We start from the raw sequence: 16,386 nt of genomic DNA, 5'->3' as shown, positions 1-16,386 counted from the left end.
CCTCTCCCCTACCGCACCCTCACTGCAGCACTGCCTCTCCCCTACCGCACCCTCACCCCGCCGCCTCTCCCCTACCGCACCCTCACCCCGCCGCCTCTCCCCTACCGCACCCTCACTGCACTGCCTGTACAGCTGTGCTTGTCCACAACTCTTCTCTCTCCCCAACAGGCACTGCATCAGAACAAAACACTCCTGGGTTCACCCCTGCACTGCCAAACTGGGACTTGAGACGGATCACCTCTGTTCTCTAAACTCCTGTTTCCTCACCTGCAGACCAGGGATGAGACGCCCAGGCAGTGTGGGCCGCCCCACAAAGGTCTGTGCCCCCTCCAGCTCTACCAAAGGCTGAAACTTTGCTAAACCTGCCACGTCAGCTCTCACTTGGGTAACAGAAGTGACCAAAATTAGTGAAATCTCCCGCTCACACCTTCCCACTTTCCACTCTCTGGGCGAGCGACCTGGGCGTATGGGTAACACTAACCCAGACAACCGTGAGAGATGTTTGCTCTGGAAAGCAGGGAAAACTCTCACTGGCGCTAACTTTTCTAATTTTGACGCTTTGTATCCTGATTTTAGAAGTCTTGAGTCCCTGAAATCAACCACGGTCAAGTCCAACACCTGGGGGCGGCGTGGGTGAGGTAAGGAGAACTAGAAGGGAAAGGAGGTGACCACCTACTCGTGGGTCGTTACCAATTCTTTGCGCAAATCGAAAGCTGCCTGACTGTGACCTCGCCAGGCACCTGGGAAAGACCGCAGCTGACGGCCGGGCGGACCCACATCAGACGGGCCTAGAAAACCGGAACTGGGACGGAGAACGTGGTTCAATCTGGACTGAGCACAAAAGGAAAGGGTGAGGACGGGGCAGCCCCTTCCGCCCGGAGCAGAAGCTCACAGAGGAAAGTGGTCTGCAGACCTTTGCCAGGCGTCCTGGCATATTCACACCCAGGCTGGCCCGAGGTGGCTTCTGAGCCTCACAACCTACTAAATCCAACTAATCCTCGCCCTGCTCCACATTCCCTACATAAATGGAGGCACCGCCACCCTCCAGCCGCCTGGGCTAAAAGGCAGGGGTCAACCGTGGATCCCGGCCCTCATCCCGGCCATGCCATCAACCGCCCAGACTGACCAGACGCTCGACCTCCGACAGCCCGCAGCTCCCCCAGTCCTGCGGCCCGCTGCCCAGGCCGTCACCCTCTGTCGCGCTGTGCCCGCCATTCTTGCTTCTCCAGGTCTTAGCTGCTCTGCGACCAGAGAACTCTTGCTTGGCCTGGAAGGGCGCTTCACTGCCCCAGGGTCACTTACAGAGGCCTGTCCGTGGCGCCCAAGGCCTGCGTCCCCACGCGCCAGCTCCGGGCTTCACTGCTCCAGGTGCCCCCAAATCTTGGTCTCTCTCACTGCTGGGCTTCGTGCCACGTTCTGCTCCCTGGCCTGACATGCTCCTCCCCACTGCACCCCCTTTCTCTGGCTCCCCCTACTCACGTATCTCATCTCTGTGCAGATGTCTCCTCCTCCTGGAAGACTCCCCAGCCTCTGGACTGGATTAGCTCTAACGTGGGTCCTCTCCAACTTGACCTAAAATCTACCTCCTTGTCAGCCGTCTCCAGTAGCCCAGAAGCTGCTCGCAGGCGGAGCCGGTCATGGTCACCACCGCACTCCCAGCTCCTGGCACAGAGAAGCAGCCTCCCATTGAATGAATGAATGAACGAACAAACGAACAAAGCTCAGAGCTGATTACTTCTACTTCACCACCAAAGCCTAGAGACAAATCACTTAGGGAAATATAATTCAGGCCTTCAAACGCATACTGCGAGCCTACTAAGTGCAAGACACCCGCTCAGAACCGGAGAAGCACAGCTACCTTAAAGCCAGCGGCTGCCCCCACCTCACCATCCTGAACTCTTCGGCCACCTTTCTGCAGGAATCATGCGTTCAAGATCCCCAGCGCCAACTCAAGCTGAACGAGGGTAGGAAAGCAAAGAAGCTAAGGATGAGGATTTGGCTTTATTTTAATGATCCGCGTCACCTTGTCACTGTCCCCGTTCACCGTTCACCGTTCACCTTCTTCGGCAGCTTCCTGAATTACACTGACAAAGGAGGGACACAGCAGGGAGTCCCGAGGGTCCAAGTCCACACCCCCCCCACCCCGCCCCTGCACCTCAGCCAGACTAAATGGAAGATTCCACAACCTCGAGCAGCAACTTGTTCTAAGGCTGCCTTCCCAGACCTGCAAATGAACTTCCCCGCTGTCACAGTGCAGGCAGCCAGGCTGGCTCAGAGCGCCTCCTCCCCCCAGACAGAGATAAAGCAGGCGGAGCACACGTGAAGAGGCGGAGGGAGAGTGTGAAGAGATGAACCTATCCTCTGCTGTCACGTTCAGGGACTTCCCTGCGCTCGAGGGTAAACCAAGGCCAAAGTTTTGCTGGAGCGACACAAGGCTGTTTCGGATCCTGGACTTGGAAACGACAGACTCAGGGGAGAAAGAAGGGCGAAGTAACATGGAAGAAAGTCTGGAACAAGATGACGAGGGATATTCGGGAACCCCCTTCCTGGGCACAGCCCATATCCACTCGGGCAGGGCTCTCTGCGCCAGGGATGCGGCCCAAATCAACAAGGCTTGCCTGGGGGGGCTCATACGCTGGCGGAAGGAAACAGGCAGATAAAACAGTGGTTAAGTGGTGGTGAGCGCCCGGAGAAAAGGGGTAAGGAAGAGTGAGTGATAAGAGATCGCAATTTGCGCAGGTAGGCCAGGAGGTCCTCCCTGAGAAGCCATCTTCTAAAGGAGGTGCCAGAAGGGGTTAGGAGGTGAGAGGCCCCCAGCCGGAGCTGGAAGCTTGCAGAACAGCAAGGGCAAAACTAGGCTTCTCTCAGAGGCTACCAAAGGTGAGCAAAGGGCTGCCCGATCCACTTCTCAGGAGCGAGAAAGGGAAGAACGTGGGGTAACCTGAAGCCACTACCCGCCGTGCCCGCCCGTGGGCTTCCTGTCTCCTTCGCTCCCAGAGCACTCACTCCAGAAGAGGCCTTCTCTTTTCTGTTCCTGGCTGCTGCTTCTAGAAACAGGACCCGAGCATCCTCTCTCACCTAGGCTTGGCAATACCTAAATGGGGAAACCGAGGCCCGGGGCTGGAGGTGACAGACCCGGCTCTTCAGCTCCACTCTGTCCTTTTCCAGGTAAGAGCTTACACGCCGGACACCTGTTACCTCCCGGAGCTCTTCCGTAACTGAAGGCAAGGGCGGCTGCCTGGCAAATGATCCGCCTCAACAAACACCCCGTTGCTTCCCTAACTCCCCTCAAACGCAGAACGGGGGTTCCTATTCTTTTCGTCCAGACCCTGATGGTTTTAGACGCGAGGGGGAAAAGTTAGTGCCAAATGCTCAGGCAAGGGCTCAGTAATGCTGCCTCCTGTCACCTCTTCCAGTGCCAGGCGGTAAGCTGCTCTCCGGATAGGCCAAGTACAACAGGCCTGGGCGAAGATGCAACGGGGGGAGTGCGGCCCGGAGACGGTACGGGGCCCTTCCGCAGGCGGGTCCAGCCTCGAGAAACCCGCGTGGACAAACACCCAAGTTGACCAACTTGGCTCAATTAATCGCAGCGTGGCGGGAACGCAGTGGGGTCCGCAGCCAACGGATGCAGGTCCAGGAGGCGGCCCCGGAACCTCCCAGGTCCCTCGTCCAGCGGAGCCCAAACGCGCGAGCCGAGGGGCGGTGCGGGGGCGCCCTCCCCGGATACTCACATCCCCCTTACGCAGCTCCGGCGCCGCGATCTTCACGGGCTCTGTCCGCTTCTTTGGCTTGGGAAGGCCCAGGGGGGGCCCGGCACCGCCCACGGAGGGCGGCAGGCCGAGGCCGGGGCCCCGGGGCGAGGGTAGCCCCAATCCCAGCCCCTCCCCAACTCCCGCCGCCTCGGCCGGGCTCACGCCTGGGGGTGGCGGGAAGCCCCCCAGGCCGAAGGGCAAGGGCGGAGGCGGCTGGAGCCGGGGNGCGGCTGGGGGGGCGGAGGCAGCAGGGCCGGGCCCTTGGGTGCGGGGAGAGAAGCGAACAGGCCCCCTAAAGCGGGCCCAGATGGAGGGGCCGCCGCCTCCTCCTCCTCCGGCTCCGGCTCCGGCTCAGCCTCATCCGGCTCACTCTCATCGCTGCTGGCGTAAGCAACCAGCGACATGGCGCCTCCCGCCTTTGGGGCGCCCTTGCCGGCAGACGAGGCCTACTGGAGACCGGGGATGTCCGGAGGCCTAGTGGGCCCCGCCACTGGGCGGGGCGGGGCACCGAAAAGCCCGCCTTCTCCGTACTCCGGGGCTAGGCCCGGCAGGAGCCCATGGCCACGGTTGATTTCCACCGAGTAAGCCTTCCCTCTTCACTTAAGCTCCCAGTCCCGGGCAACTACACACAGCTAATGGCCGCCGAGTCACTCCGCCTCCTCCTCGCCTCACCAATATAGGAACTACAACTCCCAGAGGACACTTTGGCCACAACTCCATTCTCCGCCACTGGGAGCTCAGCGCAGGGCACGGCGGGAGTTCGAGTCCGAGGAAGGATTAGGGGTCGCGCAGAGAGCCAAGAGGGAAGCCCGCCTCTGACGCGAGAACTCCTGGGATGAGTAGTTTCTTTAGTCCTCTGGCAATTCCTTAACGGACTACAAGCCCCATCGGTCACCGCGGTGGTCAGCCGACGAGTGGGAGAGCATTTCGGTACTTGAAGTTCCCTAGGGTGGCCGCGTGGGCGCTAAGACTGCTGGGCGATGTAGTGCTCTTCGAAACCGCAAGCGGCGTCGGGAATGAGAGGGAGTCCGCGAGGGTGGCGAATGGGAAAAAGAGCTTAAAGGAAAAGTGAGCTCTGAACAGATGCAGCCCCCCAGTGGCCTGAAACACCCCCAAAAAGGGCGGGGGGGGGGCCCAAAAGACTTGTACAAAATGGGGGGATGAGTGAGAAAGAAGTGAGACTTCGGGCCCAGTAATGAACGTGCCCCGCGTGCGGAGGTGACCACGGTGCACATCCACGAGGACTTTTTGCTCTGCAACCTGGGGTCTCCCTGGGCCGCCAGCGGAGAGACAGATGCGCAGGGCCAGTGGCACTGCGGGCCTCAGTTTACCCCCTCCCCGAGTGGCCTCGGGAGAGGGAGGCGTCACCCACCGCATCCCCTTCCGCCGGGGCCTCCGGCCTGTCCAGCTGCGCGTGTCCTGGACGCACGCTCTGTGCCCGGTTTGTTGGCGTTCCTACGTGTGTGACTGTCATATCCACCCGTGTGTACGTGTGTCCTCCTCAGGCTCGGGCCGTCTGCCTGCAATTTGTACCTGTCCGCCTGCGATGTTGTTTCCCTTCTTTGTCCACCTTTGCCTCTTCCTGTCCGCCTGTGACTGGGTGTCGTCCATTGTCATATCTGTGCGTGTCCTTCCATATCTGTGCGTGTCCTTCCTGTGCTGATACACTTCTGTGGGCGCCTCTCCCCACTCCCAGAGAGCGGAAGATTCTACCCGGCTCAGCCCCTGAAAACTGCTGAGGTTTGGGGAGGAAAGGATGGGGGGGGGGGCACAAGCATGAGTGACACTGAAAGGCCGGAGCTTGAATCTTCCATCCCACAGCCTACACGACCCCTCCCCACCAGTCACTCCGTGTGCCTGCAATCTCGCCCTGCCGTCGGGGACAAACTGATATGCCACCTCCATGAAGCCTCCTGAAGTCTGTTTGCTCCCTGCTCGGGATGCACAGAGCAGATTTTCCCACCACTTAATGGGCCTGAGGTCGCTGGGAGAGCCGCTTAAAACACGCAGGTCTCGGGGCGCCGGGGCTCAGCCGCTTGAGCGTCCGACTTGGCTCAGGTCATGATCTTGAGGTTCAGGAGTTCGAGCCATTTGTCGGGCTCTGTGCTGACAGCCAGCTCAGAGCCGGGAGCCTGCTTCAGATTCTGTGTTTCCTTCTCTCTGCTCCTCCCCTGCTGATTCTCTCTCTCTCTCTCTCCCTCTCTCTCTCTCAAAAATAAATAAACAATTTTTAAAAAAACCACGGACAGGGGCACCTGGGTGGCTTAGTTGGTTGAGCGTCCGACTTTGGCTTAGGTCATGATCTCGCGGTTCGTGGGTTCGAGCCCCGCGTGGGGCTCTGTGCTGACTGCCAGCTCAGAGCCTGGAGCCTGTTTCAGTCTGTGACTCCCTCTCTCTCTGACCCTCCCCTGCTCACGCTGTCTCTCTCTCTCTCTCCTAGAAATAAATAAACATTTAAAAAAAAAGAAAAAAACACGGACATTTCTGAATCCCAGCCTAAGAGATTCCTTCTTATTCACTAGGTTTGGGGAAGGACACAGAAGTCTGGATTTTTAAGAAACGCCTCATCCAGGGGCGCCTGGGTGGCTTAGTCGGTTAAGCGTCCGACTTTCGCTTAGGTCATGATCTCGCGGTTCTGGGTTCGAGCCCCGCGTTGGGCTCTGTGCTGACTGCCAGCTCAGAGCCTGGAGCCTATTTCGGAGTCTGTGTCTCCCTCTCTCTCTGACCCTCCCCTGCTCACGCTGTCTCGCTCTCTCTCTCTCCTAGAAATAAATAAATAACATAAAAAAATAATAAAATCATTTAAAAAAATAAAAAGAAACGCCTCATCTGATTGCAAAGCAGGTGCACCGAGGGCCACAGCGAGAAGCGAGGCCTCCCGGCTCTACCTCGCGGCTGGTGTGCATCACACAGTACTGACTGCGAATACCTGTTTTTCAAATCCAGGTGCCCAAGCCTGCTTTCCGACGACTCTGGGCAGTCACTTCTCTGAGCCTCAATCTTCTCTGAAAAATGGGTACAGTAGTAAGGAGTTCTGTCCTACGTCTCTGATATTAACATACAGTGAAGTGATTCAGAACCTGAAGAGAATAAGAGACTTTCAGAGGAAAATGCCTATCCTTGTTGCCTGGTGCCATCTTGCCCCCCCCCCCCGCCCCCCGCAGGGAAGAGAAGCCTCACAAGGGCAGGGACCTGTGTTTGTCTGGCAAATATTCCCTAAGCTTGGTGCTCTTCTGTAAAGACTAATGATTCCTCTCATTAGGTATATACCTGCCCCAAAAGGTGGCTTTCAGGGGCGCCTGGGCGGCTCAGTCAGTTAAGCATCTGACTCTTGATCTCAGCTCAGGTCATATCTCAAGGTTTCTGAGTTTGCGTCCCACATCAGGCTCTGCACTAACAGTGCGGAGCCTGCTTGGGATTCTCTCTCTCTGCCCCTCCCCTGCTCATGCTCACTCTCTCTGTGTTTATCAAAATAAATAAACTTTTAAAACAGGTTGTTTTCAGTCAATAATGACAGAACTCCAGGGGACAACAGGCTGCCTCAATCTATTGAGCATGCAACTTCAGCTCGGGTCACGATCTCACGGTTCATGAGTTCAAACCCCGTGTCAGGCTCTGTGCTGACAGCTCGGAACCCAGGGCCTGCTTTGGATTCTGTGCCTCCCTCTCTCTGCCCCTCCCCCACTCAGACTCCGTGTCTCTTAAAAATGAATACACGTTAAAAAATATTTTTTTTAATAAAAAAAAAAAGAGGGACTAACCCAGAGGGTTTCTGCTGTGGGGAGAGCCAGGCACAGTCCACGGGTGACGTGCTGCCCAGAAAACAGAGGAATTCAAGCCATATGCACACAGAATACTAAGACCCCAGCCCTATTTCTTTGGGAAGAGTGGCCACAGGGCCTTTGGCCTCTAGGCTCAATATTGGGAAAATCTCCAGTGGAAAATCTTTTTGGCCAAGAGGAAAGAAAGATCTATGGAGTGTGGTATCAGGAAATCCCCCAACCAACTTTCCAGCCAGATAAGCAGTGTCCTGTTCTCAGCTGTCACGCTGCCAGCACGTGCCCAGAGGGAGAAGGGGGTCTTCGAGTCCCTCGCTCCTAAGCGTGAGCAGCACCAAGGACTGTGCACCGAGGAGAGCCTCCGATGGGAGTGTTTGCGACAAAACCAACAGCCAGAAATAGACAAAGGGCAGGGAGAGGAAAACTTAAAAAAACTATCAGTAATTTTCTCAGATAAACAAACGGAAATACCATATCCAAGAAACAAATAGAATGTCATAAAAAGTAACACAGGGAAATAAAATAGAGCTCTTGAGAAATAAAAATGTAAAACCATAAATAAAATTCTCACTAGGAGAGCTGGTTGGCGCAAGGAAATCAGAGAATCAGCCCAGAGAGTCTAATATCTGAGCCATATGAGTTCCAGAAAAAGAGGGGCGCCTGGGGGCTCAGTTGGCTGAGCGTCTGACTCTTGATTTTCAGCTCAGATCATGATCCAACGGTTGGTGAGTTCGAGCCCTGCAGCGGACACAGAGCCTCTTCGGAGCCTCTGTCCTCTCCTCCCGCTGCTCCTCCTCACTCCTCTATCCCTCAGATAAATAAACAACACCAAAAATGTTCCAGAAAAAGAGAAAGAAAAGAAAAAGGGTGGGGCACCTGGGTGGCTCAGTCGGTTGAGAGCCCGACTTCGGCTTAGGTCATGACCTCACGGTTCGTGGGTTCGGGCCCTGCATCAGGCTCTCTGCTAACAGCCTGGAGCCTGCTTCAGATTCTGTGTCTCCCTCTCTGCCCCACCCCTGCTTGCGCTCTGCCTCTCACTCTTTCTCTCAAAAAATAAACAAACAAAAAATTCTTAAAAAAAAAAAAACAGAGAGGAGGAAATAATTAAGGGAATCTTTTTAAGTTTATTTACTTTTGAGAGAGAGAGAGAGAAAGAGAGACAGAGCATGAGTGGAGGAGAGGCAGAGAGAGACAGAGACACAGAATCCAAAGCAGGCTCTAGGCTCTGAGCTGCCGGCACAGAGCCCGACGCGGGGCTCGAACTCACAAGCCGTTAGATCATGACCTGAGCCGAGGTCGGACACTTAACTGACTGAGCCACCCTGGGCACCCCAAAGGAATTTTTTTTTAAACAAGCTCTGTTCCCAATGGGGGGCTCAAATTCATGACCTCAAGATCAAGGGTCACACGCTCTACCAACTGAACCAGCCAAGTGCCCCTGAAGGAATATTTACAGAAAACTTCACAGACCTGAAGGAAAAGAGTTTTCTGATTGAAAGGTCTACCAGCTGCTCAGCATAATGGATAACAGGGGCCCCGCACCACCGAGGAATTTCAGAACACCAGAGACAGAGAGAGAAGATCCTAAGCTCCTTCCAGAAGAGAAGCAGAGGGGGTCAGGAGAGAAAGGCTGTGAACTTCATAAGAGTTGCCCTGGAAGCTACCTAACAGTGAGCAAGTCCGGAGGAAAAATATTTTCAGCCTGGAATTCAACACTGAGCCCATCAGTCGAGTGGGCGCGCAGAATAAAGACATTTTCAGAACTGTGGGTTCTCAAAACAACTTCCCTTAGGAACACCTTTTCTCAGGAAGTTACTAGAGGATGTTTCCATCCAAAAACTGGGGGTGGGGTGGGTGGATTATTCATGAAAGAGAAACACCCATGATCTAGAAAACACAGAGAAGGGGACAGCCCCCCCCCCACCCAGGGCGCTGGGGAAAGGAGGTTCCAGGCAGTGGCTGTGCCCAGGTAGATGAAGGCACCCCCGCCCCCGAACCCGGCAGTCTAGTTAAGGTCTGACGACGTTAGCAGCCACAACAGCAAGAATGTGAAATCAATGGCGGATCTGATGTGTCCAAATATTTTGAGAAGAGATTGAGTAGAAGAGTAGAGAATTTGTGGCTGATTTGGTGAGTGAGAATCTAGAAAAACCAAACAAGAAAACAAAAATGGGGGTGCCTGGGGGGGTTCAGGTCATGATCCCACTGTTCGTGGGTTCAAGCCCCACGTCAGGGTCTGTGCTGACCGCTCAGAGCCTGGAGCCTGCTTCAGAGTCTGTCTCCCTCTCTCTCTGTCCCCTCCCCTGCTCACACTCTGTCTCTCAAAAATAAACATTAAAGAAAATTGTAAAAAACACAAAAATAGTTGACAACTTAGAGAAAACAGAATGTTACGCATAAAAGGAAAAGTAATCACGGCTCCGATGTAACTGACACGTGAACCTGAGTGTTAATACAACATGCATGATCACGTGACTGCACTGGGCTGAAGGGGACGTCCATGTGGCTGAGACGGGCAGAGGAAAGAATAAGATGTATTCCAGAGGGTTCTGTCAATAGATAATGCCCACAAGCGAAAAATCAAGATGTGGCCATCAAAGCGTGTTGCTCGGAAATATGGAAGTAAATCTCCAAACATTAGTTGCAGTAGTTTGAATGTTGAATGTGGTGGTCTTGTGCTCGCCGGCGGCTGGAGAGAAGAGAGGAACGTGGGGACTGGGACCATTGGTTTTGATTAAAACGTAGAGACTCTGTTTCTTTAAACCATATGCATCTGTGGCTTTAAAACAACAGCAACAGAAGTCTGCCCAGAAGTGGAGCTCCCGGCTCCCAGTTTGCTTTCACTGCTGGTCCACACCCGACCCTCTCTGATCTCGCTTGAGAAGCTGTATGTATGTAATCACACCCACGTCCCTCCCCTCCCGCCCCCCTGATCTGTGCTTCCTGCCCGCCCCTCCCCCTCAGGCTCCCGTCCTCCCCCAACACCAGGTATCCGCTGTCCCAAAAGCTTGTCCATTACACCCAGTTTCTTCCACATCCATATGTGCTCCTGAAAATATACTGGTCATTTGTAGCTGTTTCTAACTTTATCAAAAGGGTATCAAGCTGTAACGACTTTTTCCTTCCCACTCAATATTATATGCCTTAAATGTACCCACATTGAACTTGAACGTGTCTGTTATTTTTCCTGCTTTGATATTCCTTTGTAGGAATAAACAACTTATCTATCCATTCTCCTGCTGCTGAGCATTTGAATTGCTCCTCGGTTTTTGCTGTTATGAACAAGGCTGTGATGTTCTTTCTCTGCTGGTGCACACACGTCTACCCTTGGGAGTGGAAATGACTGATCGTGGAATATGTGAAACGTAGACCTTACAACTCGCTGCCAAACTGATTTCCAAACAGCGTGTATGTGACTGTCCACCTCCTGTTGATCAAGCATACGTAGCTTCTTAACCGCGGTCTTGATTTGAATTTGCTGATCACTAATGATATTAGTGATACAGCAATAAAGTCACATTAGTAATTACTAATGATATTAGTAACTGGAATCCTCTCGCATGTATTGACCATACGTACTTTTTCTTTTTTTAAAATTTGCATCCAAGTTAGTTAGCATATAGTGAAATGATGGTTTCAGGAGTAGATTCCTTAATGCCCCTCACCCATGTCGCCCATCCCCCCCCACCCAGCCCCTCCAGCAACCCTCTGTTCTCTATATTTAAGAGTCTCTTATATTTGGTCCCCCTCCCTGTTTTTGTATTCTTTTTACTTCCCTTCCTTTATGTTCATCTGTTCTGTGTCTTAAAGCCCTCATATGAGTGAAGTTATATGATATTTGTCTTTCTCTGACTGACTAATTTCGCTTAGCATGATACCCCCGGATCCATCCATGTAGTTGCAAATGGCAAGATTTCATTCTTTCTGACTGCCGAGTAATACTCCAGTGTGTATTTGTACAACATGTTCTTTATCCATTCATCTATTGATGGACATTTGGGCTCTTTCCATACTTAGGCCAGTGTCGATAGCTCTGCCATAAACATTGGGTGCATGTGCCCCTTCAAAACACCATACCTGTATCCCTTGGGTAAATACCTAGTAGTGTAATTGCTGGGTCATAGGGTAGTTCTATTTTTAATTTTTTTTAAGTTTTTATTTATTTCTGAGAGAGAGAGACAGCGTGAGCAGGGGAGGGGCAGAGAGAGAGGGAGACACAGAATCTGAAACAGGCTCCAGGCTCTGAGCGCACCCTCCTCCCTGACCTGGCGATCCCAGGCCTTCTTAGAAGCTTCTAGAAGTTCAGCTCTGCTTGTATTTCTCTCCTTCCCAAACCCTTTAACGGCTCCCACTGTTAACCAATTAAATCTAAATTCTGGGGACTCAGGCCCAGGCATTAGCGGGTTTTTTGTTTTTTGCTTTTTTTTAAAAGTAAGCTCCATGCCCAACATGGCGCTTGAACTCACGACCTGAGATCAGGAGTCACAGATTCTACCAGCTGAGACAGCAAAGAGCCCCTGCATTGGTTATTTTTTTAATTCTTCAAGTGACTGATGGGCAGCTCAAGTGGAAAGTCACTGCCTTGGAGCAGTGCCATCCGAGCAAACCGTCTGTGATAACAGAAATGTCCCACGTCTGTGCTGTCTGATACGTGGCCACCAGCCACGTGAGGCTATCAAGCACTTGAAACGTGGTTTGAATGACAGCGGAGCTGAGTACTTAATTGTGTTTAATATTAAATAATTTAAGTTACAATAGGCCAATATATTGGACAGCATAGTCCTAGAGAACGAATACAGTGATTTTTACTTTTTGTAAAACAGAGCCCTCTTTTAAAAAAATTTTAATGTTTATTTACTTAAAATTTTTTTATGTTTACTTATTATTGAGACAGAGAGAAACAGAGCATGAGTGGAGGAGGGGCAGAGAGAGAGAGGGAGACACAGAATCTGAAGCAGGCTCCAGGCTCCGAGCTGTCAGCACAGAGCCCGACGTGGGGCTCGAACCCACGAACCGTGAGATCATGACCTGAGCTGAAATGGGACACTTCACCGACAGAGCCACCCAGGCGCCCCCATTTGTTTCACATTTTTACAGTGTAAGAAAATCTTGCTTAGAAATTCTGTCTGAGTCCATTTGCCACAAGCAAGATTCAAACCAGTTCCCTGACACGCAGACCTAGATTGTTTCCACTGGACCACACCGCCCACTCCCCCAGCACCGAGCACACGCCACCTCGCCCCTGGGTCCCTCCAAGCTGCGGTGTTAACTCCTCCTTCCTGATGTGGGCCCTAAGTCCCCCGCCACTCCCCTGACCTAACAAGGTCCAGAGGCTTGCTTCAGAACCCTAGAGCCTGCTCTGGACCCCCAGGCTTCTCTGCTGTGGGGCCCCAAGTCCCCTGACTTCGGTCCTGACTTCTGTCTCACACAAAAGTGTGAACCAGGCACCGGCGTCAGCAGAAGGATTTCACTAAGACATTTGTGAATCGGCTCCAAGCTGGGCCGGGCACCTGGGCGCCTGTGACCTGTGCATTTTAGGTCCTACCCCTGGAATAGTGATCCACCTGCAACAACCCCAAACCTGCCGAGGGAGAATCCACTTTTGAAGAGAATTCCCAAATGATTCGTTTGCACATTAAAGTCTGCAGAGCAGGAAGTTAGGCCTGCCTCCCAGGGGAAGGCGGCTTATGCCTGGCCACCCGTGTAACTGACCCTCTGCAGCTCTCTGGCTCATTGTCAGTGCCAGCTGTGAGGTGGCTAGGGTGTTATTGTAAGGACAAATTGGGATATTAAATTGCAACCAAGGCCTGGGAGCTCAGGGCAACAAAGGGAGCCCTGGTTTCTTCCTTTCAACCAGCATCTGCATGACAGGCTCCATGACGGGCCCAAGAGATCTGCCGGAGAATTCTGAAGCCGCACGGCCACCTCCAAATAGTTTATTAAGATGTGACAAAGTAGGGGCGCCTGGGTGGCTCAGTTGGTTAAGTGTACACCTTTGGCTCAGGTCAGATCTCACGGTTTGTGGGTTCGAGCCCCGCGTCGGGCTCTGTGCTGACTGCCAGCTCAGAGCCTGGAGCCTGCTTCGGATTCTGTGTCTCCCTCTCTCTGCCCCTCCCCCCTCATGCTGTCTCTCTCTGTCTCAAAAGTAAAATAAACTATTAAAAAAATTTTTTTTAGGGGCGCCTGGGTGGCTTAGTCAGTTAAGCGTCCGACTTTCGCTTAGGTCATGATCTCGCGGTTCGTGGGTTCGAGCCCCGCGTCGGGCTCTGTGCTGACTGCCAGCTCAGAGCCTGGAGCCTGTTTCAGTCTGTGACTCCCTCTCTCTCTGACCCTCCCCTGCTCACGCTGTCTCTCTCTCTCTCTCTCCTAGAAATAAATAAAAAACATTAAAAAAAATTTTTTTTAATGCGACAAAGTGGAGAAATGGATAGAGCCCTTGGTCTTAAAACCGAACTGGGGTGCACTGCACCGGGAACAGTTTAAAACATGCTTGATGCCCAGAAATTCTGTGCGTTTTTCACCATGGGCCTGCACACTTTAGGATGCCTATGGTGACACAGGCCTTTCCTGAAACATCTTCAAAAACTTGTGACAAGACTCTGGGCTAACGACAATTAAGAACAAACGAAAGCATGCGCCTGACAGAATGTGAACTATTGCTCTGACAACATTCAAACCGGAATATGCTTCGCAGAGTAAACACCAACTGGAATCTGGCTGCTCTGTTTGCAACAAGTTTGGATTTGCTATTGAAACAAATCGACAAGTGCGAGGCTGAGGTCATGCGTGGCTCTTTTATTGCGACAGGAGTGGCCCTCTGTGCCAGCAGCGCCTGCGGCCGGGGCTGGCCCGAGGGACTCCTACCCCAAGGGGGAATTCTGCTGAGGCCACACTGTTATAAAGGCAAAACTTGTAAAACGCACTGCTGTAAGGACAGGACACGGTGTGTAGGGACAGCCCGCTGATAGGAAGGACGTTAGGGAACAGATGCAGGCCCTGGGTAATGAATGATAAGTAGCCACCCCATGCCTCAGACGTTGGCAGGGCAGCAACGTTACCCCATCTTACAGTTGAGGAAACTGACTCAGGAAAGGGCAAGGAAGGGGTCCAGGTTCTCAGGAGGACCGCATGTGGACCTGGGCATTCTGTGCCTCCCTGCAGGGAGATTTTGCAAACGCTTTGAGGTCCGATCAGGAAACTTGTGGGAAGAAAAGCATTACTTATTCAAATCCAGACTGTCTAGTTGCAAGACGTTAAGGGTCTGGAAGTGCCGTACGAGACCCAAATAGCTTATTTCCGAGACCACAAGTGTCTGGATATGAGCACATCCAAGATCGGCAGTGAGAGCAAATCGAAGAAGTACTTGCAGTACGTCCTGTTTGGCTTAATGGGGAGAGACCGGAGCTCAACGGTTGATTCCACCACTTGTGAACACAGGACCTGGGCTACGGTGTCGTCTCTGGCGTCCAGCAAAATCCCTCTTTGAGCCTTGGCCTCGAGTCACCACGTTTGGGAAACGTTCCCAGACTCTTCCCCAGTCCCACCTCCCTAGAGAAGTAGTGCCCGGCTCCCCAAGTTTCAGGCGTGGTTTACTGGCGGTTTGGGATTTGCTGGCATCGTACGGGTCTCTTCCCCGCGAGCACAGCGCTCATCTCTGAGGGCTGAGCTGGCGGCGGAGCCCAGATCACTTTTGCCAGGAAGCAGCATCCGGAACGTGGCCGCTTCGTGCCCCAAGCCCTCGGACACCTCCCGGCTTCCAAACTCGNCCCCTCCCGGGCGCCCCGGGACCCCCTTAGAGACCCCCGCTGCCCTCCCCGATCGCTGCCCCCGCTCAGACCCTGCTTGGACCCAAAAGGTAGCAGGAGGGTCCCAGCCCGGGGAGGGATCTGCGGAGGCGGAGTTCCCTCCTGGAAAACTTTGGTTTGGGGCGGCCGCGAGAGGTCTGAAGTTGGGAGGGTCGAGGAATGTTTGGGGGCGGCGTAAGAGGGGATCTGCTTGGCTCGGAAATTAGTCGCCAGAGCCCTTCGCTGCTCAGCCCCACAAAAATAGCCCCCCGTCGGCTGCCAGTTCCAACTGGGGGCCGAGGGTGACAGGGCCCCTGGGAGGCCGGCAGGTCCAGTCCAGGCTGCCCGTTCCCGGAGGTGGGGGGAGCCCCAGCTGCTTCTCCCCTTAGATAGCAGCCTCCCGCCACAACGGCCCAGTGTGCCATGTGGTTCGCTGAGCCCGCCAACTTGAGGGCCTGCCCCCCCCTCGCCCCCCAGCACCTGGCCAGGTGGGAGGGTGGGGCCCAGGGTGAGGAACCTGGTGTGGAGGAAACTTCAGGTTTCCGCGAAGGACTGGGAAAGCTCTAGGAGGGATGGAGGGAGGGGAGGTTGCTGGAGGAGTTTGGGGGTGTCACAGGGGGCAGTGCCTCTGGCAGCTTCCAAGTGGGGCTGCAGAGGCCTTAGGAATTGGGTGCAGGCGTGACTCCGTCCCCTGGAGTTAGGACTCTGGGGAGTGAAATAGGGCCCGGAGCAGTGGGTGGAGGGAGCTTTCCGGGCGAGGGGGCCAGGTGCCGAACTGCCTCAAGGCTTTAGGTTACCGTCATGCACGTGAGTCTGTGTGTCTTTATCTGGACCTGACCCTGCCCGGAGCCTGGGAAGTTGCCCCAGGCTCCACCTGGGTCCTGTTCAGGGGGCCAGGCCAACTTTGGGGCCACTCAGAAAACCGAGGAGCCCCTTCCTCACCCCGTACTCGCTCCCGAGGAGTGTGCTTAATCCCATGTGCTTTGAGCTCCTTGTTCCCTGAAACTTCTAGGTGTCCGGCCTCTGGAGTGGAATCCAGGGGGTCTCTTAGCTTCCAGGGCCTCCTAAGCA

The 16,386-nt window shown here is 53.9% G+C and overlaps 2 protein-coding genes across 2 annotated transcripts in view; one reads left to right on the top strand and one right to left on the bottom strand.

Moving 5' to 3' along the window:
• The window catches only part of PRCC (proline rich mitotic checkpoint control factor), a 21,071-nt gene extending 16,581 nt beyond the window's left edge, over window positions 1–4,490 (bottom strand). Inside the window, 2 exon segments of the mRNA XM_077764203.1 lie at window positions 3,732–3,982; window positions 3,985–4,490. Of these exon segments, the coding sequence (XP_077620329.1) occupies window positions 3,732–3,982; window positions 3,985–4,156 (423 nt within the window). The 5' untranslated portion in view covers window positions 4,157–4,490.
• Window positions 4,491–15,309: 10,819 nt separating this feature from the next.
• The window catches only part of HDGF (heparin binding growth factor), a 6,999-nt gene continuing 5,922 nt past the window's right edge, over window positions 15,310–16,386 (top strand). Inside the window, exon 1 of the mRNA XM_077764201.1 lies at window positions 15,310–15,386. The gene's annotated coding sequence lies outside the window, so the exon portion shown is untranslated. The remainder of the gene's footprint in view (window positions 15,387–16,386) is intronic.

Source organism: Crocuta crocuta, unplaced genomic scaffold (genome assembly GCF_008692635.1).
Source record: "Crocuta crocuta isolate KB4526 unplaced genomic scaffold, BGI_CrCroc_1.0 scaffold528, whole genome shotgun sequence".
In the NCBI taxonomy this organism is placed as follows: domain Eukaryota; kingdom Metazoa; phylum Chordata; class Mammalia; order Carnivora; family Hyaenidae; genus Crocuta; species Crocuta crocuta.
This window is presented reverse-complemented; position numbering and strand designations above follow the sequence as displayed.